Genomic DNA, 26708 nt, shown 5'->3' with positions numbered 1-26708 from the left:
ACAAATTAATCTCAGGAGATTGTAGTTAAAACAGGACCAAGCAATGAACCCAGTAGGAAGAAAGACAGAATGATGGGGAGAAAGGACATTCGCATTGCAGGTAGGATATATTCTAACTACTTTAAATAGATTGAAAAAGCATGTCGGATTAAGGATGGAAGCCTGGCATTTTATGAAAAAAGACGAGCACGACATTAAGTAGCTGTGTATAAATGTGGGTATAATATATATATATTTATATGATTACTACCTGCTAATATATACCACTGTCATAGAACAATAATAATTTAAATAATAAAATAATAATCATAATTAAAAATTATGCTTTGAATATAAACAGTTTCACATTGAATCAAAAGAATGTTTTTTTTTTAAGTCAATGAAACACAACTTACTGTAACTGCTATGCATATTTGATAGTTAGACTTTGTTGTGACAACCAAGCGAGCGATGAAGGCTTTTTGAAACTGCTTATTTAAAATGCACGGCATGTTGGTGGAGGGCTGGTTCATGAATTTACAAGTCTCAAAGGTCGTAGTTGGCTGTCGACCTATGTGCAGTGATGTTCCAGAGTTATTAAAGATACTTATTGTAAGCGCAGAACAAAGTCAAGTACAAGGGCATCACTAAAGGGCTACTAAATGACAGAAGTGAATCAAGGCCTTCTTGACACACTCCTGTCAGAAGTGCTTATTATAAGGAAAGGGGGGGAACTTCTCCAGGCTGCATGAATGTGATGGTGTCATTTGTTGAATCATGCCGTTTAAAAATAACAGCGCAAAGGATATTTAACCTGGAAAAGAGCTGAGCCTACTGTCTCTAATCTCGTTGCACACTTGAGTACAATGACAATAAAGGGATTTCTATTCTATTCTATTCTATTTTAATCATTGAATCTACATGAATGACTATCAGGTTCATAAAGTGAATTTCCTTGATGAGTTTGAGTGAAAGGTTATTCAGCAGCATATATTTAGTCATAATGTGTCTTAGATAGCACTAGATGGCTGAATTTTTTTTTTCAAACATATAGCCATTATGTACTGTAAAGTCATAATGACTGCTTTAAGATTTATGACAAATATTGTTCTTAATTGCAAATTCGCCCTCTAAACGGGGAAACATGAGGGTTCATATTTTTATCAATAAAATGAGATTCATATGGTATGACATCTTAACTCTTGAAGCCTCAGGGACACATCTTGCAAAGCTATAAAAATGGCTCTATGGTGTCTGCAGGGCTGGGATTGCCAGTCCATGACACATTATTATTACATTTGGTCCATAGGGCACAACTAATTTTCCACTATATGGACAAAAGTATTGGATCAAGGACCATGAAACAGACAGTCGACAGAATTGTGTCTTCTTTGAAAACTGAACAGATTACACTTCACTGTGAAGAATTTCAACAAGATTTTGGCATATGTCGCTGGGATTTCTTTTGTCCATTCATAGACCAAATATATTTTTTGAAGTTGAAGCTCACTAATGTTGTGTTGCACATCCCAAAGATGTTTGATGGAGCTGAGGTCTGTGTGAGCTCCAAGGCTGCGTTCCGAATGTATGCATATCTGATTCCTCCTCAAATTTGATTTTTAGAGATGGCTATCCACACTGTTTTGAAGCAAATGTCCAAATGAGATCTGGCCCGGTCCAGACTTGGCCAGATTATTGACTCATCTACAAATATGTTTGATTCAATTGAGATCTTGGTTACCCTGGGATCTGAAACTGTTCAGACTTGGCCACATTACTGACCCATCTGACAAGTTGCTGTAGTAACGACGTCGTAATAGAGGGGTCATCCAGCACGTATAATGTTTGACGTCGTATAATTGTGACAGCGGCAACAACAACAAATAGTCTATCAAGGCTATGTGTTTTCTCCTCTGTCCAGGGACAGTGGTTTGCAATTTCTTCGGTGCCCTCCATTTATTGCCGGTCCACACTTGGATTGGCGCTCTCTGGTCTGGCGAATTGGGCCTTGCACCGCGTAGCGTGATGTCACAGACATTCAAAACCCATTGGTGTGTTTAGAGCTGTTCGGATTGAGATAAATCCTGTCCAAATCTGATATGAAACTACCTCCCAAATGTGGTTTCAATCCGTCATGCAAAAATCTGATTTCATGTGCTTTGTGACTGTACAGACTAAAAAAAAGAGAGTTTCTAATCTGGATGGGCTAAAAATCAGAATTTTGGCTCACGCGGCCTCAGTTTCTTTAAAAGTCATAGAAGCATGCATTTAAGGACCTCCCATTGCCCGCTAGAAAACGTTTGGTAAAATGCAAAATTAAATTGAGATAACATTGGCATGTTTTTGATGCACTGCATGTGTTACGAGGGTAACGAAAGGGGAAGACGCTGCAACACTTTGTTATTCATCCCAAAGAAGACACTAAAGGTCTCCCGGGGAGCAGTAATTGGAAAATTTTAGGTTTCAGGATATTTAATGCTAATTAGCCACATTACGCAGCGGGATGGTGACAAGTGACATCCGTGGCGCTTACAGCTATCCCTCCCCCGCCACCCATCAACCACGAAAAGAAGAGGCTGTACAGCAAAGGTAATGCTGCTACCATCGGTCGATGTCAAAATCAACTTGCAGCCCAAAAGTTACAAGATTACAGTTGACTGCCTTGAGTAATTAATCGTCTCTGCCATTTTAACTCAGTTCGCTGCTTCATTTTCATGGGCTGTTGTCCTGAAATTAAAGGAGAATTAAATCTTATAGAATATGTTTCAATTTAGCAGGATGAAGAACAAAGCAGCATGGTGGCGCCAAGCTAAAGTTAACTTCTTTGCTCAACACCTGAAAACACAGTCGAACAAAAATATAATGTGTGTGTGTGTGTGTGTGTGTTCGTGTGAACCCTGCATCCATCCACCCATCCATTATCTACACAGCTTGCCCTCGTTATGGTAATGTGTGGGCTGACTTTTGGGAAAGTCAAGGCGTGGGCAAACTACAGCCCGGGGGTCATATGCGGCCCGTTAGACGTTTTAATCCGGCCGGCCGAACTTGAAAAAAATTGAATGAATAAACGATGTTAATGTTTTATTTTCGAAATATTGTAGTTTTTCAAAGACATATGTTGTTGTAATGCTTTTAAAATTAAATCTATTTTTTTTCCCCCCGATGAGGTGAGGTTACCAAAACACTCCATCCATCTGCTCCTGGTCTCACCCTCTGTCAAATTTTAGAACCCATTGTGGCCCGCCAATCAAAAAGTTTGCTCACCTCTGCCTTGGACTATTCTCCCGGCCAATCAAAGAACTAGGGGTTGAACAGACTTAGTCGACTAGCACGAGTTGACTTTACTAATCCGCTTGAAGCTTGATGTTGACTAATTGCTATCACCTGTTTTTTGGCATCTTTTCTTCCTATCTATGGGCTGAAATACCAGTATGTGCCACCAAATTAGCTATGACGCAATCTTTTGGAATAGCAATCGATAACAAATTCACAGATCACCTCTTCAGTCAATTAGCACCTTTGTTTTTTAGGCATGTGACATTGGTGCTCTCGGCAAAGTCATATCTCCTAAGTAGCTCTTAAACACCTTTCCTCAACCATTGTGGTTTAACTCCTCGGGTCAGAGACCAATAAAAAGAGGCTACCTTTCAAATATAGAAAAGGTCAGTACATTGCTAGGAACATATCACAATGATTTAATCCCCCCCCCCAAACCTAACATGCGCTACACATTACTAGGAGGAGAAACAGAGCCTGCACAATCGCGCTAGACAGTAGGGGCTTTTCTTATGTGTTTTAATTGAAATGGTCTATAGCTTCTCGCTGCTCAAAACATTGAATGCGACCCGTTGATTGTGATGTGAAATGCGCTATAAAACTAAAGTTGTATTGTATTGTATTGTTTTGAATGAAAACAGGCGTGTACCAGCTGGACTGTGAATGACAAAGGACTTCATATTAAATAGTTAATCCTCTGTTTCTGTTGTTCCTTGATAATTTTAGTTTGCCTATATTTTGCTGAGTGTTTTATTTGAAACAAAATGACTTGATTACATTTACACTGCCTTATGCCTCCTTTCCTGTATTTGAAAAGACCCTTATCTTTCCCTGACCCGATGACTTGTACCATACAAGGTTAATGAATGTTAAGGAAAGATGGTCAAGAGTTGCTTAAAACATTCGACTTTCTGGAGAGCCCCCATGCCACGTGCTCAAAAACAAAATTGCTACTTGACTGAAGACGTGATCTGTGTATCCGTGATTGATTGCTATTCCTAAAGTATCCGGATGTCTGTCACATCTAATTTGAATCTGAGTCCAGAGAATTGAATTAGCTTTGAAAGAACTGAAAGTTAAAAATGTTTGCATTTTCACCAGGCACGGTGCCAGGATTTTTTTCTCTCCCCAGGCTGAGGGGGGCTTGACTGATATGAAGGGGGGCTGAGGGGAAAAAAAAGGAAAAAAAGACTTTTCATGACTTCCCTTGAGATTTTCTTTTTTTGTTGTTGTTTTTTTCCAATAATGGTATGATACACGCTAGTGGTGCACGGTGGAGACGTATATTCAATGTAAGGTAGGAATTTGCCCGAAGGTGGAGATTTGGACCCTATCATCCAATTGCACTGCGGCTGGTGCTCCTTCAGGGGGTTGGCTCAATTTTGCAATTGCCCACTTCTTCCCTACCTCTCTGGATAAATGGGAGCTTTTGGGGGGAAAAATGTGTTAATTTTTTTTTTTTTTATTACAAAGCGACCCATTTCTGTGCTGGATTGCAAGATAACTAAATCTAACCTAATGCTCGTTTGGAAATTCACACATACTATACCCCGAAAGGGGGTGTGTTCGGAGAGTAAACAGTCTAAAATAAAAGTTTGAGATGAGTTAAAAAGACGCACATAAAGATAATATGAAGTAAGCCAGCAATGACGGGAGGTGTAGTAAACTTAAAAAAATAAAACAGCAAACCAAGTTTCCCCCCAAAATAAAGAGGTTAATAAAATGCAATCATTTTTCCTTGGACAAGACCCAATGGGGGTTTGATACCAATATACATGGGTTTAAATGTCAAGTTTTGACATCTGTGGAATTAATGTTCTCAAAATAGATATCTTCTTGTTTTTTTTGCTTTTCAAAATCTGTTTTGCATCGCTAAGACATTATATAATCCATTATGAAATATTATAATTTTTACATTTTTTACATCACAATATTTTGCACCGTACCGTCACTGCGAAGAGATTGGAATTATACCGCAATATGAATTTTAGGCCATATCACCCCGCCCTGAAACTCATATTCTTTGCTAACCTCCATTACCGCTCAGTGCTGACAGAGAGCTTTTGCCATTCTAGCCCACTGAAAAGCCTCCCGCTGCCTCCTAAACACTCTTGAATATTCCCCTCTCTTCCCTCACATTCAGACACCCAATTCTATATTTGACTTGCTTCGGAATTCTGCAATGAAAATGAATTTCTTTTCCGCATGCCTTGCCCCGGTCATCTTCTATTCACATACTGCAAACTGCAATTTAAATTCTTGAGCGGAAATAACTGACAAAACCTTAGAAATATAAAGTAAATAAAAACGCTGGCATTTTTTTTTTTTTTTTACTGTAATCGTGACAAGTCAAATCGAAAACATCAAAGAGCCTGAGCAACATAATTTCACAATTTAGTATGCAAATTAATTCAAATAGCTCAGGCAGGCCTAATATGTACTGTGTACACATTGACTTCTTTACACTGCTTCATCTTTTAAGTGTTCTTATTGATACTGTTTAGGTTAGAAGCACTTTTAAACTGTGCGCTATGTGGTTTACATATCTTGGTTCTGAAGATACATAACGCTCATCAGAGCCGACTCACTATATAAATGCAAAGTATTGATTGTTCTCTCTGAAGTTCCTCACACGGACCTAGTGAGGACACATTGAGTGCGTTTAAAGTCATGAAGAGCTCCGGGCCTCAGATGGGATCTTAAAGCGAGCCTCTTGGTGTGTCATGAATGAAGCCAGTGCGTGTGTGTCTGAGTTGACGTGTGTTGACGAATGTGTGCATAGCGCAGCCTCTCTGTAGTACTGAACACTGGGGTGCATGTCTACTTTTGTGTTGGGCACATTCAGAGGCACCCAATCTGGTTGCGTGTGTGTGGGTAGGGTGCAAGCTCACCCTCTTGCTACCCCGGGGGCTCAGAGCCCATTTCCTGTTGTGCAGTGTGATAAGTTTCCCTGTCAGATCCTCCCAGCACCACTATATTTCTGATAAGCTCCACTGCTAGTTTTCCTGACCTCTGGCACAGAGATCAATTTGAGATTGATTCGGAATGCCCTGCTGGGCCAAGCTGGAAGATCAATTTGAGATGGATTGTTCGCGCCAGGGGGGCTGATGACATGTGGCGCACTGCTCACTTGCTTCCCCCGCTATTTTACTTTCCTCACCCCTCACTTTCCCTGAACGTTATTTCTTTTGCTCTGTGCATTTTCCCTCCCATATCTACTCCTCTTTCAATTGTTTCACACTTGCCCTCTACACCGCACTCCATCTATCTTTCATGCCTGTGCACCAGTCTTTTATTTATGCCTCCCCCTTTTGCCCTCTTCCACCTGTTTCTCTTGTCTTTTTTTGCCTCCGGTGTGGGCTAATCAGTTGGGATAGAGATGGCTTTACTAGAAGAGAGAGCGAGCCTCAGGGAGTGATAAGCCTGCAGGACACCGGTGCCAACTGATCTGGGTAGACACAGTATACCTGTTGCTAAAAAGGTTGATTCTGGGGTAATAGTTATTTTAAACTAAAAATAGGTATGTTTATGGAGATATTCAATAAACAGTGCAGAACAGTTTTACATTTACAAATAATATTGGACATTTTGAATGAAGAAAAAATCTACCGTGTGAATATATATTATATACATATAATTTATTTATTTTTTATAAATATAAACATTTTATTTTTTTATTTTTTTTGGGCACACTTTCAGAGAGCTTCAATGTGAATCTTTGAGGCCCGGAGTCCATATCGAGGCCGTATAATTTAGAATCAATTGATTGTGACTCTTTTGAAACTGTTGATGGACAACGGCCGGAAGATTTTCTGTCAGTGCCAGTGGCAATACAATTTAAAGAGTTTTCGCAACAGGCAAAAGAAGGCTGATTAGGCAATATGATTTGCCTTGATCGATCGGTTTGCCCAGTTTGGGCAGCAAAATTATATGCCCAAATTTCCAGATAATCCAGCTAGTTTTTCAAGTGTTCATAACAAATTCTCAAGCTTGGATTTTTAGGCCCACAAACAACATGGCGTGATTGTCAAGGAAAAAGCTGTTTGCCCAGGGCACCATACAAATAAATGAAGAGTGTATACATTTCAGAGGCATCCATTTGGTGACTGTACCGATTGATTTCTGCGACAGAGACTCTTCACCACAGATCTCAAACTCCAGCCCTCAAGGGCAGCTATCCTGCATGCTTTAGATGTTTTCCTCCTGTTTTCAGGATTGTTATTCGGCTGCTGCAGAGCTTACTGATGAGATGATCACTTGTTGTAGGTGAGTTGGAAGAGGGAAACATCTAAAACATGCGACAGACATAACGGCCCTCGAGGACCGGAGTTTGAGACCTATGCAGTCTTCAGGATTCCCTTTTGTCATCCACAGGAAAAGATAAAATCATAACTAGAGATAATTCTCATCATAAATAGGGGTGCACATAAAACATTTGGCGCGGTTATCAATTCAGCACCAGAGGTTATTGTTAGGTGCTCATTTATTTCCCGACCCACAAACCTCATGGATGAACATAAAAACTTACAGCACATCTGGGCAAGCTTGATTGTTATGTGCCATTCTAATATAACGGAATCAACTTTTTTTCTGTCTCACGGCGAATTAAGCCATTACCGTGGAGCCAGCCTAGTCAAGCCCGCCGGCACAACGGTTGTTTAGAGGCTCTATGCAAAATATCAATGCCTTATTTAGCTTTCATTTTGAAGTTGACCCTCAGAAGCAATCATTGTGGCGACTGACTTGGCTTCGAATTAAGGCTGGCTAGACGGCAGTCAATCTGACTAACTGAGCACATGCGTACCACTTATGTGCATCCCCTCATTATATACACACTATAACGGTACAGCTTGGCAATGGTGGCGGTCGGTTGCCCTTCGCTTATACACGGTAAATGGAAACAAATATTTTCGTTGGGAAAGCTAATGTTACATGAAATGACATTTTTGATTGGCTATTGATTGGCCATTAGCCTTTGCAAAATTTCTCTAGTGTTCATCAGCCATTCCCATTTTGAATGTCACCAAAACCACCAGACTAGTTCTGCGACAGCTCAATGGGTTTCGAACACATTTCTCAGTGTACGGTGGTACTATGAACAAATACGATGTTAACCAAGACCAACAGACCTGAATGTACCTTGGACGCATTCATCGAATTACACCAAAGATGGCTTTGTAAAATTGACAGTCAATGACTTTTGCATTAGTGACAAAGTTATTAAACTACATATTGTTAGAGACAGCTAGAAATAAAATGTTTCTGTCGTGGGAAAAGCATCCCTCCCTTCTCGCCTTCACTGAGCTCTCGACTGACTCAGACCTTATCTCTGCTGAGCATCACGTCTGCGTCATATCACTCACTTGTTTCTTCCTCCGAGCTTCCTCACTGTTGCTCTGTGCGGCTCAGTGAAACCGGCAGATGTACACCTCTGCCTTTTTTTTTTTTTTTTTTTTTTTGCATGATGACCTTTTCTCCAGCAGTACATCCACCTGTGACTGCACTGACCTTTCCTTCACTTCACTAGCCCACATGTCATCTCTAGAGGGGAAAGGACAACAGACAGAACGTCATCGCATCTGTGTGGGGAGAGATGGCAACCGGAGTGTTGCGGTGGAGATGAATGCTGAAATTTAAAGAAAGTGTAGTGTAGGCTTTGGTTTGACAGCTCATTTGTTGTTATTTTTTGCCTCTACGCAAGCCCAAAAAAAACATTGAAAATGCTTCTTGTCATCCTCTTGAGGATGGCGCGCGAGGAGCCCGCAGGGATCCGTTTGCTTCAGAGACTTTGGTTGTTCAAAGCTGTTTTAAAACGAGCATGCAGGTGTGAGGAGATGCATTAAATTGTACACCGTCAAAATGTTTTAGAGGTGAGATGGAAGGTCTGCATGAAGGATTGATTGATTAATTGATTGACAGAATGATTTAAGACTGTCTTCTTTGTGCTCCATTTCATTCTTGATCTGAACACATTTGTACTCATGTTTTTTATCTTTCGTCTTTTATAAATGAATGAAATAAATGGAGGAAATGAACATTTAAAACACGCGAACAGTGAGATCAAACAAACCAGAAGAGACAATTCAAAAATCAAATAAATGTCAAGTTAAATTACACATATCCAAAAAGGGGTGGCTATTTACCAAAAGGAGTGTGCATGTGTGTGTGTGTGTGGGGGTGGGGGTGTGTGTGGGGGTGTGTGTGTGTGTGTGTGTGTGTGTGTGTGTGTGTGTGTGCATGTTCACAGTTCAGAGGTGCAGGGTTCCATTCCGGCGGCTCTGGCCTTCCTGTGTGGTGTTTGCATGTTCTCCCCATACTTGCATGGGTTTTCTCCGGGTAATCTCCCACATTCCAAAAACATGCTTTTTAGGTTGATTGGTCACTCTAAATTGCCCAGAGGTGTGTTTGAGAGCATCGAAGGTTGTTCGTCTTTGTGTGCCCTGTGATTGGCTGGCACCCAGTCCAGGGTGTACCATGTTTAAAATTAATTCATGCTTAATCCACCATTTATATATATTGGGAATAAATCCTCTCTCATTTTTGATGAAAACTAATGCCCACTACACCACTCTATTTTAATGTTGGTGATAATGGTAGTATTCGGTGAGCCAAGTATTTTTTTTTTTAGGTGCTCTTTGATGTGAAATGTTTGAGAACCACTCCATCAGATAATTGGGATAATAGAAGAAGCTTGTAATGCATCGTTAGTTGTCTGAAGCATACTAATGTCTTACCTCATCAAGACGGTCTTCACCTGGTCGTTGTTTGCTCTCAGCATCGTGCTTGTTATCTTAATCGAAACTCTTTCAGCCAAACGAGCTGAACAGATTACATTCACGTGAGCGGTTGCATACGAGAGCAGCAGTGCACTATTTATCTCAACAGATGAAGCGTAATGCACGTAGAATTACGTTTGAGGATGTTTTATTCTGTTCTGCTCATGCAGCAAACTGTCTGCAATGTAAAGTGCAACCCAAGAGCAATTTGGTGGCGTTTTCTTTCTTCCCCCACCTTTGTAGTATAAAATGAGATGAGAAGTTGAAGGGCTTCAAGCCTAATGCCATACCTGAGCTACTGTAATGTCTGTGTAGCTGAGTGTGAAGTCTCACGGTTCAAAATAAAAACAAATTCACAGACCTTGATGCTCCAGGGCCATCACAAACAAACTCTGTTCAAGGACAACAATATTCTTAAAGCTCTAACAACATTGAACTGCATTACGAAGCCAAATCCTGCCAGCCATACCACAACGCCAACCCCACGACACTCTTTCTACAATAAGGGCAATGCGCAATGCATTACTCTATGATATGCAGAAATAAGCAGGCGTGTCTTTGGATGGCCTTGCTGTCTGCCATTATTTGCCTGTCTGCAGCTGTTAAGTAAGAAAAAAATCAGTTTTGCTCGACAATTTAATAGTTGTTTTTAACAATGGGACTTATTTTGAGTAATTAAAAAAAATCGGCTCAGAGAGAATGACTTAAGGCTTCCGTTGACCTCCTGAATGCAACTATAGCCCTCTTTGAATTTTCTAAATCAAAATGCGTAATACCAAATTTTGTTAAATTGTATTATATAGATTTGATAATTCTGATTATAAATGTTGGGACAAAAAGAATATGCAGTAGAATACAAAGTCTACACACCCTGTTCAAATGCCAGGTGTCATGAATCAGTTCAAGAGTCCGATTTTGTGCCGAACCCTTCTCACACCGCAACACCAGGTTTTTGTGGTATAAAAAGAATGAGACCCAGATAAATCATTTCGATATTTTTTCCACAATTATGTGTCCAATAACCTTGCATTGCCCAGGTTAAACCAGATTGAACTTTTTGGCCACATTTCAAAAGGTTTGGCGCAAGCAGAACGCCGCTCATCACCAAACGAACACCAAAATAAGGTAATTAATTACCTTATTATATCTCTAGAAATATACATGGATTTTTTTTTTTTGCTGCTTGCTCTTTTCCCTAACGCGGTTCATGCCAGACTTCTGTGAAAACTATGCTGAACACCTAAGCACTTATTTGGTCTTTCCCGAACGACTCTGCATTTCACATTAGCGATTATTAGCTTCTCCAGCTTCTCATGTTCTCTCTCCTTGCTAAGTGTGTTCCATGCTTAGTGGCTCCTTGTCCACCTTTAGTGAAAGCGCTATTTCTTAGTAGAGTAGCTCATGTCACCACGGAACCAGGGATTAGTTACTTAGCGAGAGCTACGTGGTGCGGCGCAAGCTAGCTTAGCGCCTAGTGTTGGCGAGCAGCTGGGAAAGGGTAACAAAGACTACTGGGTGAATAAGTGATGGCGTGACGTAGACGCAGTGCTTCTGATTGGTGAGCTTTGGGGATAAGAAATCTTTGAAGAAAAAAAAAAAAAAGAAGAACACTTTGACTCTAAGGCGCATTTGCCGGGTGTTAATTCAAACCCCTGACCATCATGCTTCATTTTCCTATTAAAACATAAAACAGAAGATACCTGACACTAGCACGCCTTCCTCTTTTCATCTGAAGTCTTTTTTAGTTGTGTGCTCATCTTTAGCAGATTAGAGACACATGGCACTCTCAGCTGTTATGTGACAATCAAAGTAATGTCACCAAAATATGTTGCAGCAGATTGATGTCATCCAGACAGGCAGATTAACATTGCCTGCTTTCTTCTTTGATTGTCACAATTGTTGCCCTTTGCATTTCTTCCATCCCTGGTGGTTTTACAAATGTCAGCCTGCCGAGCCACCGACTAGACGAATTGTACAATTTGTCAAAATAAGTGACAACCGTTACATGGAATGGTGGAGGATATGACTCTTAAACTGCAAATAGACCTATTATACTTCGAACAAATGGAGGCCATATTTATCCATGACTGGCATTTATTTTTATTGTGAGGCGCCTTTATTTTGTTAGTAGTTGCCATATACTGTTGGCGCATGTGGTTACGCTGCCGTAAACTCATAAATGTCTGCCATTAGATTAGCCAGTAATTTGTGACCCACTCTGAGGGAACAGATACCAGTGAAGCACAATTCATAGTCTGAAGCCTTCATCCATCCCCTTAACCTCTCTGAGCCTTTCCAGCAGATGGGCCTGTTGCATGTGTTCCATCCTGAACATTTCTCATAGTTAAAAAAAAAAAAGTGAGCGGATAAAACGCGTGCAGCAAGCAAAGCCAAATTCCAGACAGCAGAATTCTTTGCTACTCATGGCCACCTTTTTTTTTCTTTTTTTCCCCCTTGCAGCAAACTGAAGCAGATCCTAAGATGAATCATGTGTACGGCTTCTCTGGTGAGGCGATAGCCACACAAAGTAAAGGTCATTGTTTAAACTTTGCAGAGACTCCAAAGGGATTTGACCTTCAAGTAATGACTCTTTCAGATTGACAAGATATATTTTTGCCCTCCAATCTCACACTCAAAAGTGGTAATGTGGAAAAATAAAACACAAAAAATATAATGGAATTGCCAGAAATCCATTTTTTTCTCTATTAGAAATAAAGTAAAGACCTTTAAAAACAACAATGTTTTAAATAACATTATTTAATGTCATATGTAGGGATGGGAATTGAAAACCAGTTCTTTATGAGAACCGATTTCCAGAAATTCAACTCTAAGGAATCTTTTGTTTGCTTGCCTGACAATTCTACTAACTGATTCCTTATCCAAATAACGATTTGTAACATGGTTTCTGAATATGCAAATTCAATTTTTGACGCAAATCACTGGCATCAGGCGAAATCCTTATACCTCCAAATTTATCATTTTTCAGGAGACCCTAAAAATGTCATGTTTGTTCAATCATTAATATTACATTGTCAAAGAGAAGCCATTTTCAAAATATTAGACTGGTCAATAATTTTTTTTCTTTTATACATAAAGCCACATACAGACATACACACACAAACACTTCCACTCGCAGATGAGCCTTCCTATACAATAGAATTAACTTTTGTAGTGGTGCACTGGAGCACATTGAGACCGTAACAGCATCTGGTCTGTGAAACATGGCTTTGTTCATCACGACTTCCACAGCTGGGTTCTAGTGACCTGGGGGTGTCATGGAGCGATATAAGTGTGTGTGTGCGTGTGTATGACTGACAAGGAGCACACATGGGCAATAAATGGTGACAAAACCTTTATATAGTCAGAGTTAACAAATAGCCAGTGGGGAGATTAATTTTTTTTTTTTAAGTCGCAATGAAAGAGGAATAGACTTGGGACAATAAAGTATTTATTCCAATAAAGGTCAAGTGATAATTTTCATGGTTAACTAGCAAGCATTTTGGAGTTGTATCAGGACGTGGCAATACTCGAGTGTGAGTTTAAGAGTACAGTATATCTATATAAGAAGAGCGTGAAGTCAGGCTTTTGTAGTTGCTCATGTCTCGAAGACTTCCTTGTGACTTTTGATGCATTATTTTTAACGCGAGTTGACGAGCTACATTGCACTTTCCAACAGAAACTTATTACGTCCTTTATCATATGGTCACATTTTGTTCATCACTCATACACAGCGGGGTCAAGTGGATAAATGACTCACAATACAGTTGCAGACATTACGTGTAAGTAATATTACATTATTTCTAAAATTCTCTGATAGTGTTTATATTTTCAAATGATCTCTTCTACAACATTCATAGAAAAATAAAGTCATATCACTGTTGAGCTATTTTTTTTTTTTAACTGACGGGCGAGCTCCTAATGTGGTGTTTGGATGCTACCTGATGCCCATGGGCTCCACATTAGTGAGCTCTGGTGTATAATGTCCCAAATGGTTCCCACTCCTATACTTTCTTGACTGCTCCCACATAGGAGGACGGCTCTTCCAAGCCCATTCACATTGTGTGACTCGATAGACTTAACTAGATTCAACTAGATGTGTGCTATAGAGTGCCATAGAAAAGAACGCCTAGCGAGAGAGAGGAGGTCAAAGCGATATGACGTAGCTCGAGTTACCTAACTATCTGTACTAAAGAGGCCCTAGTCTAATTCACCCATCCATTTTCTTCTGCCTATCCGGGGGCAAATGGGAGTAGGATTCAGAACATTTGTCCGTAAGGTGGTCAATGTCTTTCATGGCAACAATACCCAAACCTGTTGTTGGACACCAACTGTAATGGTGAAGAAGGATTCCTATGGCCTGCTGATGGGCACGGGTAGGCCAAGCGGAATGCAGCTTTGGCGGTCGCTGAGACAAAAACCCAGGTGTGGGACGAGTTCGGTGAGACCATGGAGAACAACTTCCACACGGCTTTGAGAAAATTCTGGTCCATCAGTTTGCATCTCATGAGGGGGAAGCAGTGGCACCATCAACACTGTGTCTCGTGGGCATGACTTGGGAAGTTGTGGAAAATACTTCGTAGACATTCACAATTCCACTGACATGCCTTCCCATGATGAAGCAGAGTCAAGGCATCTCTGAGGCGTGCTCTCCTATCTCTGGGGTTGAGGACACTGAGGTGGATAAAAAGCACCTTTTGGCAAGGCCCCAGGTGTGGATGAGATCCACCCGTTGTCCTGGTTCACTTGCCTCGTTAATATTGCATGGACATCACGAAAAGTGCTTCACTATTAATTAAAAAATGTCCGCTTGCAATTCAAAGCCAAAACTACTCGAACGACACATTGCATCTTGAAAAAACTCCTAAATTGGGTTACTCGGAAGTATTGAAATGAGATACATGAGCTACAGGAACCTATTAAAAGTTTTCTCAGGTTGCAAGATATAGGAAAGGTTGGGAACTGCTGCAGTTAACCGAAAAACATCCAGAAAGTTGACCTGTTTTGCTCAAATACCATGTCATTTCAGTGAATTATCAGGTGGACCCAGGCTATATCACGGCTAATACCTCAGGTGTGTTCTGGTTGTGGCAGTGCATTGTGTGTGTGGGTGTTGTGTGACTAACCCCATTAATGCATGGCTGCGTACTGCTGAATAACTACATGGAGGAATGGGCAAATCAAGTTTGAGGATGGCCTGAGACTGGTTGACAGAGGAGCAGCAATCTGGCTGGATTAACTGCTCAAAATGACATGTTTGGGATATAATATAGCATGTCCCTCCTGCATTATTTACACTGGATCATCTGATCTGGTGAAACAAGCCCAGCAGAGAAGCATGGAATTGAGCTGGCAGGGAAGGGCGAACAATCAGTGTTTATTTGGGGGGGGTTCACCGTAGCGAGCATATGCAGAGTCCCAGTTCAGTGAAAGCACAGAATGCTAATGGAATTTGCTCATTAGGCTGGGAGCAAACAAGTTACTACATGTGTTAATATTATTTTCTTTCTAGTGTTTGTTTTATTAATCCGTTTATACTTTAGGGTGAATGTCCTACAATGTATTTTGAATGTATGCTTAATTTTTTTTTTAATAGTCACCAGCACTTTCAACTAAGGGGAAAATGGGCGGCTTGTGCAAATGAGTGCTGCTTGAGCCTTTAGAACTGCAGCGAGGGACGAAGTTCAGAGGAATGTGCTAAGACGAATACAGACAATGGCAAATGTAGGGTGCCAAAACACAATGTATTCACTGGACTTTTTCAAATTGTTCGATAATACCGAATGTTATATGCATGTGCTAGGGTTTTAAGAATTCACCAAAGTTGAGATTTGATTTGTACATCGATTTCTACCCCTGGTATATTTTTAGTCAGTACATTTGCTATATGTACAGGTAATTTGTTAATATAATAAATACATTTGTGGATTTTGCTTAATCTTTCTCCCGTGCCCGACTTGAATTAATTTGTGTCATTGAATGTGCATTAAACATGTTTGATGTGACTTTGGGAAGATTCTGAAGCACTTAAATAGTTTGGGTCGACTACACAATTTCCATTTCTGTTCTGCAAGATACTCCCTTACTACTGATTTAAATAAGGAAGGTCCGGAATTTTTTTTTATTTTTTTTTTTAGAAGTACTAACTATATTTCTCTCTATGTTGAACAGAGTTTGCATTAGCAGTCGCCATAGTTTTGCTCTCTCCAATCAGATATGGGCTGAGTAGGAAGGGGCTTGCTGAAGAAAGCTTCCTTCAATATTGGTTTATGTTTTTTGTAATTAACTTTAAATTATTATTAATATTAATATCAATTGTGTTGAATTTGACACCAAATCTGGGGGTTGGAACGATCCTGTTGAAGATGTGTTATCTCAAAGGCGACACGTGTTTGTGTCCTAGGGCTCTCTTTTCGTAAACAGATGCAAGTGCGCACGGCATAAACATTGGTGCATGTTCATTTTGGCAGATCGCTTTGTGGCTGTCTGTGTATTCTGGTGGACCAAGGGTGTTTTCAACTACATGCCCTCAGCACAACTGACAATTTGCTGACAACAAGTAGACGAGACATTAGACCGAATAAAAGCAGGTCTAAGTTGTGCCGCGGCTGGTGTGACACGATTTTGGAGGATTTGATCGAGGTGCAGGCAGGGAGTTTCTGAGCTCCGTGGACATGTATGCTGGATGTCATCATATTTCATTCATAAATATGGCAAAAGTATGCATATAGCACTCTGAATCATTGTAGAAATCATATAATTGAATCAATTAGCATCATCTTTAATATATATTCAAACGCACCCACCTGGCTGCAGCACACCTGTGGGAGGTGGGGTGTAGGGTTGTGGGGTTGTGTCACACATGGAAACTAAACAGTGGCCGCCAACCTTACACCATCCGCAAGTTCCTTTTATACGTATTTTGCCCGCGCTGAGCTCGTTCATAGACTCCAGCGAGTTACCAACAGTGTTCACTCCCACAACGGCGCAAAAAGTAATATGATTATAACCTTATTATAACCTGAACCATACCATCCATCCGTCAATTATCCGAACCGCTTATCCTCACAAGGGTCGTGAGCGTGCTGGAGCCCATCCCAGCTCTCTTTGGGCAGTAGGTTGGGGTACACCCTCACCCAGTTGCCAGCTAATTGCAGGGGACACAAAGACACAAACAACCATCCGCACTCACAATCACACCGCGAGACAATTAAGAGCATTCAATGAACCTATCATGCTTGTTTTTGGAATGCGGTCGGCGCCCGAACCGAGCCCTACATCTCTGAACTGTGAGGCGGACGTGCTAAACAGTCGGTCACCGTGCCGCCCTGTACCATACCATACGAAATGTGTTTTTCATTAAAGTAATCACGAGTTACTAATAAAGTAATTCATTGTTTCAGTGCCTTCATCTTTTTAATTTCTAACGTGACAGTTTTGGTCATAAACCTTAAACCTTTTCCATTGAAGGAAATAACAAATTAGTCCTTTATTTTTCTCAAACTGCTACATGTCACAATCGGCAGAATATCCATCTCCCCTCAGCTTGTAAAACTGGTCGTTGCGCCACAAAATAATACATTCTTTATACCTGGTGGCTATAAAATATGTGATTTGAAACTGTAAAATAGAGAAACTTTTTTTCCTGGAAAGAGGAGATGACAGATTTACACGCACCCAACAAAAAAAATCTCCGCTACAGGCCCATTCTGTTCTATCTCTATCTTCTGTTTCTTCTTCCACCAGCCAGCTTGCACACTTGGCCTGACTTTTTTTTCTCACTGTATCCAACCAGCAGCAATAACCTCTAATCAGACGATATCATATGTGTTCACAACATCAGCAGATAGATTAAAACGCTGAGTGGTGTAGACAGCACCTTTGGCTAAAATCAATCGCATGCTACATACTCAGCTGGTATAAAACATGAAGAAATAATGCTGCATCGATTGCAATGCGGGTGGTGCAGCCATTGAGTTGTAGACAAAGATCTGTTGGCATGCAGGTGTGCGAGTGTGTGTGTGTGTGAGTGTGCGTGTGTGGTTGACACTCACCCATAAGTGGTGTTGCTGGCCCGTTTATTTGCTGCCCTGGAGCGACTTGACTTGAGGTCTCCACTCATGCTCGTGTCTGCAAGCATGAACAACCCATTAACTTCATACTGATACACTAAGAGAGACATCACAGCACAATGTGGCAACGCTACAAATAGAATAAAATATATGGTTTGTGCTTAAAGCGCCCCTCTTCCATGTATGAAATATTTTTGCTCCAGGGTTTCTCCTTACACTCTTGAGGTACCTTTGCGTATGGTGAAGGTACAATTTGAATTTGGAACCATTCTCACGGCACAAAAATGGAAAATATAGTCCAATTGATCAAATGCGAACGTCTTGTGTCACGCTCCAAGAAGCACGAAGTGGTCTGCTAACTTATAAATGGAATGACAAAAAACAGGCAGTGTGCTTCCCAAGTTTGAGGAATTTGTTTGGCTTTCGTCACTGGAGTTTCCATGAAACCATTTTCTAAAAGCCTCGTTTCCATCAATGTATGTTTTGGCCTTTGTTAAGGGTCTTAGAATCTTGCAACCTGACCCATCCAATTTTTCAACACCCTTTTGATGCATCGGTATGCTTCATTATGCTTGTAGAGGGCATGCCTAGACACATTATTGTCTATGAATGAATCAGATGAGAAGAAAACAACAAAAAAAGGTGTTACTTTTGTTCTGACTATTTTTTTGTTAAATCTAATACAATCAAGCAAGAGAGAAAACAAATTGTGATCGTAATTTTAATTACTGAGAAGCCATTTTCATTTTTTCTGTGTCAGATTTAACAACACCAAAATAATGAGTCACTTTTTCAGTTTTAGTTTTTTGATTGCCAAAAGAAAATGGAAAGAACAAATGATAGACTGACTTAAACAGCACCTTACAGTTGTAATATATTGCTGTTTATTATGACAAAAAGACGTCTCCATGTTTCTTGCGTACATACGATGTCAACTTACTTATTTTTTTTCTTTGCTGTGACTTGCAAGCAAAAATTGGACATCAGAGCGCTTGTTGGCACAGAAATCAATTCAAGTTGCTTCACAATAAGTACAAGTTTGGCAGATAGTAAACAATTCTTCAAAAAGAAAAAGCTCCTAGCGGTTTATTGCCACTCCCAGTTTAAGTTTACTGTCAAACAAAGCATAAAAAAAGACAGTTACATGCTGTATATTTAAATTAGCCACAAAACCTCGCCATGAAATCTTAATGGGAAACGCCATAGAAAGGCTAGTAAATAGCATCTATGTGGTGGCTTTATAGGGATGACTTAACAGTTTTAAGAAGAAAAAAGTTTATATTTTAATTTTATCTGTAATAAATTTGATACATTCATTATTTTTTACGATTATTAGTTTTCATGTACAATTAACACCAAATTAGTCAAGTAGCCCTTGAAGCTTTTATATGAATACCAGTCCTGGAACGTGGAACTGGAATTCTGGCACACCTCATTAAACAATTGCGAACCATTTTTAGAATAGAATAAAACTTCTTCAAACAGCGGGCAAATCCTTTCCGTTAAAATTAGCACAGATGCTAATGCTAACACAACACAAAGGGATGTCCTATTTGATCCGCTTTTATTCCAGGCATTTCTTTTTATGATTTCACACCATTTTAATGATGTACTGTAAATAACAATTCTGTTAGCCATCATTTAACATGCTAATGAGAAAAGCGTCCATTAAGTGTGTCAAGGGTTGTCCTTCACATTCACCTCCTATCACTTATCGTTGATTAGGCCTGCCATTGCAAGCCAGCTGTTCACCTTTGTTTTTGCCTGCTGCCATTCACATCACTGCTATCCATCTTTGATCTTTATCTCCCTTTCAATTACAAATACACCACTAACAATGATACAATACGACAAATAACGAGCTATTTGCAGTTGGTAACATGCCAACAAACTCCTTGTTGACATAACACATCACAGTACGCTCTCTGCTGCTCCAAGCTTTGTCTCGATTTTCCAAAAGAGTGTAGAAAAGGGGATGATGAGAGGCGAGGAGAGGAAGACATGGACAGATGGGTGCTGAATGGAGTGTGACTGGGCCAACTGCACATACACTCACACAGTGAAGCACTCAAATGGCTGCAAGCTACAATTAATTAAGTGTGGTTTGCAAATGCGTGTACAAAAACACATGTCTGTGCCTTTGCCTAGCACAGACGAGCTACATTAATGCAACACTATGACGCTTAATAGAGGTGAGCTGCTGGGCGACTTCTCTATTTCTCCTCTGGTGCATCAGCGTAGCTGACATCCAAGCCCATCGTAGATGATTACTGAATTGAGGCCAGCAACGAATATACAAATAAAAGATCATTGCTTGCTTAAAACGCCCATTTGCTTACCAAGGTCGTTTTTAGTAAACATTAAACCCACACACTGTGATATTGGTATGCCTCACTATGCGGCTTACACTGCTTGGGTACCTTATTAAGTCCAGTGCAAAACTTTTTGTTTTAATATATAGCACAATATTCGGTATGCCTGCACATCTAAAGAATCTAATACGAGCATTCCATTTAAAAAAAAAAAGGGATGGAGAAAAAAAAAAGACTATAATTCCAAAATAGTATGCTCATTATTATAATCCACACTGATAAGAAAATGTAATTAAATGAAATACGGTATGAGAAAAAAAATTCTAAAATGTTAACGTGTCATATACAGTATTAGTCACGTTATCATTATAAATATTTTGACCGCCGCTATTTTGAACAAGTCCAGCAAAAACAGATTTCAATTTGTGTAGTTGTTGTTCAGGAAAAGAGACGCACATTTGCATTATACCATTTAAAGTGGCACATTGATTTCTTGATTTTACTTTTTGTGTCTCGTACAGTATATCATTATGTGTAATTAGACAAGGTCCTCAACTGTCCTCAATGTTGGTCTCCATGTATAATTGCAATAGTGCAACTTTGTCATCGGCAAATTACACATTTGAGTGAGTATCAGCATAAGGTGCAAAAATACATTTTCCATGTTCGGCAACTTACCACAGCTTCAGCCCCCACTCAACGACATAATATTGGTCGTAATGTCACTGAAAACATCCGAAGGTTTCTTCACTGCAGTTAGCAGTGCAGTGTGAGGGACATGTCAAAATCCCGTATAGCCAATGAAAAATATGTATAAAATGAAGGAAACAGACTTACCACTCCTATGAAGGCAAATTTTTGGCCACTCATAATAAAACCGCATGGTTTCATTATTCTGCTCCATTTTCATGATGACTGAGTGATTCCGATAACGACACCAAAGGCACATTATATATTGACCCGTTTGTTTCTCATGCGGTAGCCGGAATTACATTAGATGAGATCTCATTAGATTTGTTTTATGAGTGCTCATGCTGAGATGTCCGTTTTTGCTTGAGTTATGTATTTCGGATCGAAAAAAAACAAAAAAAAACAACACACCCGTATGTCTCCTTTCTTAATTGGAAACCATAAACTCCAGACTGCTTGTTTTCAAACCTCAGCAAGGTCTATAAAGTTTTTTTTTTTTTAAATCAATCATGGCAACAATGCAGGGGGCATCGTTTTGTTTTGTCTGCTGGATCCGCACTAAAAATCAGATGGTTTACGATTGTTGCATTAAGTCTCAACGTGTGTGTGTGTGTATATGTCTGTGTTCTCCAGTCCTCCCATCAAATAAGTGTTCTGATATAATGGCTCATTGCATATTAATGTGAATGGGTGGAAATTGATTCAGTTCTCCAAGCTGTTTATCTCCATTTGTGATATGAAATTGAAGCTTTTAACACAACCTAGCATCTCTGTTTAAATTCCCGATATAATTCCAGTAGTAACATAATATGACATAACTTATATATTGTAACATACATACACAACATAACATAACTAGTGACCGAATAGTTTTCCTTTTACATAAAGGAGTCAATCATTTCTACTTTCTCAGAAGACCTTCATCGGGTTGCCGCCACCGTGGGCGGAAGCGGAATTCTTCATTGCTGGTTTGACCTTCGTGGCGGCACCAAAGACAGTTAACTTCATTGTCGGGGTCATTCAACTAACCTCTAATTTACTACCTTACTGGCAGGTGCGGCTTCAATTCTACCGAAAAGAGAAACGTCAAGACTGGTGGTTGTCCTGGGCAGAAATCAGTTGTAGGAACTCAACACGCGCACACACGCACACACACTTATACATAAAAAGCTAAAAATTGCCACTGTACGCTTATTAATGTGCACACTTTGAAGTCACTGATGTGTGGGAGATGAAATAATATGATCAGATTTAAAAAAATGGCTGACTTATGCTTCCATCATAATTATTGCTCTTGCTTCATGTTTCATGCAGTGATTAGAACGCTACTCTTTAATCATTTACATAAGTTCCAATTATCTTCTTTTATAAATGGAGCATAGAAATAACATTCGTTCTGAAAGGCGACTGACCCAAATATTGTTTTGTAATTCCACTTGCACAGGCAGTGAGTATTCATGAAAGAAGAAAGTTTTGTCAGTCCACAGCCATTTAGCCGATTAAGGAAACATGCAAAAAAAAAAAAAAAAAGAATAATTCATAAAATAATTTTCAATGAAATTGATCAGATTCACTTTGTCTCCTTTCGGGTCCTCATCACAATGGTCGTAACTTTGCTAAAACCATTAAACACCGAGTATAATAATAATAATAATAAATAAAAATAAAATTCTTTATCATTTAAATGGAATTTAATTTCTGTTTTGTGCGACCCGCTCGGTACAACAAACTTTGCTTCTAAACTCAAATGCATCCCACTGTCTGTTACAAAGTCAAACATTGCCTACACACCTAAAATAAACAATTATTCTAATTATAATAGCAAACAGCCCGAAAGCACTTTTTGTCATGTTGTAGTTTTCTGTACTTGAATCGTCAGCCACACCAAATTCAAGTCTTCAGCATTCTTGTAGGACTGATTATACTTTTCATTCTCAGGTCAAAATGATGTTTTTTACTGTTAAGGCATCATTTTCGATATAAAGACTACAGGCTGGAATGGAGGTAATTTTAAGGTTACAAGCACATAATCGGCATCAACATCCAAGACTCAGCGTAACATGATTTTGCCTTCTGTTTTTTTTTTTTTTTTTTTACTTTACTGCAGCCTTTTGTGCCATTGTGAGAGTGCTACTGCTCTTCAATCAATGCAAAAGTTGTAACCGCACTATAAAAATGTGCTCACAAATGAGACTCCCTCTATATTGTGATGATTTAGCGAAATAACATTTTTTATTCCTCCCAAGAGGTACACTACAACACAATATATGCAATTAAAGCTGTAATCAACCTTTAAGCACAGAGAGCCTGCTGACCTTGCCAATGAGAGACACAGGTTGGGCTCAAAATCACCTCATGTTTGACATCATAAACTCCATACCTCCAGTGGTAAAGTGTCATATCATTGTCAGATTAGAACACCATGAGTATCTAAGAAACCCCCAACAGGGATAAAAAGTGACGGAAGGTTGTTTTGTATGAAATTAAAGGAGAAAATTAACGCATAAGATGTAAATGAGAGGACCACCCCCCCCCCAACACACACACACTCCCCAATTTCTTTCTGAAACACAGTGATACATGTAAACATCCAATAACACACGAACAAGAGCCAAATACAATAAAAACATACTCACATCTTGGGCTGAACAGGGTCATAACAGAGATGTGGGGAAAAAAAGCAGGAGGCTGAGATAAAAGACGCTCACTGAGGGACCTCTTCGCTTGTGTGGCTGACTGACTGCTGAGGTACTACTGAGTCAGTGTCAAGCCAGCGACAGAGGCACCACTGGGATGTACCAAATGTTTCACTATGGGAGGGGTGGACAGAGGTGCAGTGGGCTGCTCCATTTGAGGGAGGACTGGAAGGCGGGCTGAGGGTGTCTGGCTGGCTTTCGCTCAGCAACAGGAGCTTAGATGAGAAAACAGAGCTTTGTTGCTTCTCTTACTTGATGTTCAATTCTGCTCAAGCCATGCAGTATACAAAACAAAATTAGGCCCATTAAAAAAAGGAAGGGTCGTATTGTGAAGGAGGAAGCATTCAAGGCCTTTGAAATTCCACATGAATGCTTATTAAGTGCTATGATCTTTTAATGGTGCCAAAATCACGTTTTTGCGATTGGGCTGAATTTGTAATGAAATCAAGTGCAATGATAATACCCTGAAAGGTCAAATGCACTTTGTTCATGGGGGCTTTTTGGTGTTTAGTTCGTTTGAAAGGTCAAATCAATTTTTTAAATGATTATGATTCTAATCGAAATAGAATCCATTCATTTTCTGTCGCAATCATAAATACTTTAAATACTGCACAGTAATATTTTGGATTAACATTTTAGCATACAAAAATGCAATGCATCAATTTTGGGTACTGCTTGTCCTCATTAGAGTCACAGGTGGGCTGGAGTCTATCCTCCTCTGGACTGGTCGTCAGTCAATCACAGGGCACATTTAAGCAAATAAGTATTAATACCTATGAACATTAATTACCTAAAATAAATATTAAAGTGCCTGAAAAGTTCAGACTATGCATTCCCCTTTCATCTTTCGATTAAAACGATTTTTTTAAAGTTATGGTTCAATGTTGACACTAATGATTTTTATTCACTGTACTCTCAATTAACATAAATTAAGCAATGAAGAGGATATTTTGGAAAAAATGCATTTATTCTCCAGCTCGCTCTTTGAACGACGTCTTTGATGTCATTTCATCAGAAGACTGGCGACTCCAATTAAATAAAATAATAATAAATTAATTTAAAAAAACAGTAAAAATCCATTTTTTTTAAACATTACCATGAAATTACGTCGAAATGATAGTTGTCCTGCATATTCTCTCCCAAATTGTAGTTTATATTTGGGGTAGTTGGACCACCAAATTATTTGAGTTCAAAGATACTAGTTTCCCAGCATTTATAAAATGACTATTAAAAGAAAAAAAACAATAAGTCTGATGAAAGGAATTAATAACAATATCGGCCTTGTTCATTTCCAAGCAATTTGAGCAACAAAAAATCATTTCATTCTTTACAGCAGATGCATGCAAATACATGCACAGTGATTATCCTAGACCACGTTCAATCTGCATTACAAAACAGTAGAATAACTGCTACACATGCTGGCTCCATTAAGTTGGCATAGAAGACACCAGAGGGCCTTGAATCACTCTGGTGAAGCTTCCATGTTTAATTAGCTTCTTTAACTGCCTAGCACAGGCTAAAACCAACTATAAGCTGAGTCTACTCCAAAATGATTATTACCTCGTTCCACACTGCACTTAGCCCAGTCACAATTGCCTTATTAAAAGGATAAGTCCTGAGCCACTTTCACACATTCTGTGCTCTCAGTGTTGGAGCAAGAGGACACTTAGCCCCAGGCCTAGAACATAGAGTAGCAGAGTCACCCACGCACACGCAATTATTGTATATACACGCTCTTGTTCCAGTAGACAATTCCTCACCAGATTTTATGGTTCCCCAACACTTGACGTGAATCTTGTTGACCCGTCAACGTCTGAGCCTATGACTCTTTCACTATATGTATCACTCATCTGAGGCATCGGCATAAAGCATGAACACATTAGTTCCACATTATCTGGCTCAAAATACAAAACCTGAGACTCACTTTAGTGGGTATTAGAACTTCCAAGGCAGTCCATTCTTTTATTCGTTTTACGACTGATCCAGTGCAGGCTTCCAGGGACTCCATCTCAGCTGGCATCTGATGGCATGCACAAATTATTCGATGCATTTTTGCACCGCATGCACAGTTTGGTGTAAATCACCACAACAGGACGAGAAGGTCATTAGGCACTCTCTATCAAACTTCTCCTCACAATACCAATTTGCTCTCAGTTCATTGGTAGGCAGGCACACTGTCACAATAACAAAATGTGACACCAAATTAACTTACAGAGAGAAAGTGGGGACATTATTGTTGAAATATGCTGTTTTGTTAAGATGTAAAATGCGATCTAACAATCAGACCACTCGAAATTACTTGCAAAAATTGCCAAACTAGATTTAAGGTAAAAAAATAAATTAAAAAAAGCCCAAACCTATACTTTACTTTGAGTATGGTGCCGTTCTTCAGAGTTTTTATAAAAAAATAAATAAATAAATTTAAAAAAGCATCGCTTTGCTAAACATTTCATCAGCTCTACCAAATGCATGGGAGGAAAGGAGGAAATGTGTGAAGGTCTCACAGTTCCAAAAGGTAGTTTGGAAATTGTTATGGTCGTTTTGCCTTTAATTATTTGAAAATAATAATTTTACAGGGATACCATCACTTTCTCTCATTTTGCGTAATTGATATTTTCCATAAAGTCTATTTACCGAATAAGCTTTAATACTGTTGGGTGTATGAGGAGTTTGTTTAATATAATTGTCTTAAAAATCTTCAACACATCTGTTTCCCACTGATAGTACTCTATCATTTATAGAAGGGTTTAATTTTAATTTATGACTGCTTGGTCACAATATTGGTGTGCTTGAAGAATCTGAAGTGATCCAATACAAAAGCTGTATTAAAAGATTTCCCTTCTTTAGGCAAAAATATTCCATATTGATTTATACTTTGAAACTATGATATACAATAAAAAAATAACGGCC

General features: G+C 39.4%; 1 protein-coding gene across 1 annotated transcript in view; it reads right to left on the bottom strand.

Annotated features, from left to right (window-relative positions):
- Nucleotides 1–23903, bottom strand: part of LOC148337283 (heterogeneous nuclear ribonucleoprotein C) — a 40406-nt gene extending 16503 nt beyond the window's left edge. Inside the window, exons 1-2 of the mRNA XM_088295727.1 lie at nt 23739–23903; nt 18083–18158 (exon numbers count right to left, since the gene is read on the bottom strand). Coding sequence (XP_088151853.1) covers nt 18083–18158; nt 23739–23760 — 98 coding nt within the window. The 5' untranslated portion in view covers nt 23761–23903. The remainder of the gene's footprint in view (nt 1–18082; nt 18159–23738) is intronic.
- Nucleotides 23904–26708: the final 2805 nt, after the last annotated feature.

This window comes from Idiotropiscis lumnitzeri, chromosome 5 (genome assembly GCF_059441095.1).
Source record: "Idiotropiscis lumnitzeri isolate Australia: NSW breed Sydney's pygmy pipehorse chromosome 5, RoL_Ilum_1.0, whole genome shotgun sequence".
Taxonomy (NCBI): domain Eukaryota; kingdom Metazoa; phylum Chordata; class Actinopteri; order Syngnathiformes; family Syngnathidae; genus Idiotropiscis; species Idiotropiscis lumnitzeri.
This window is presented reverse-complemented; position numbering and strand designations above follow the sequence as displayed.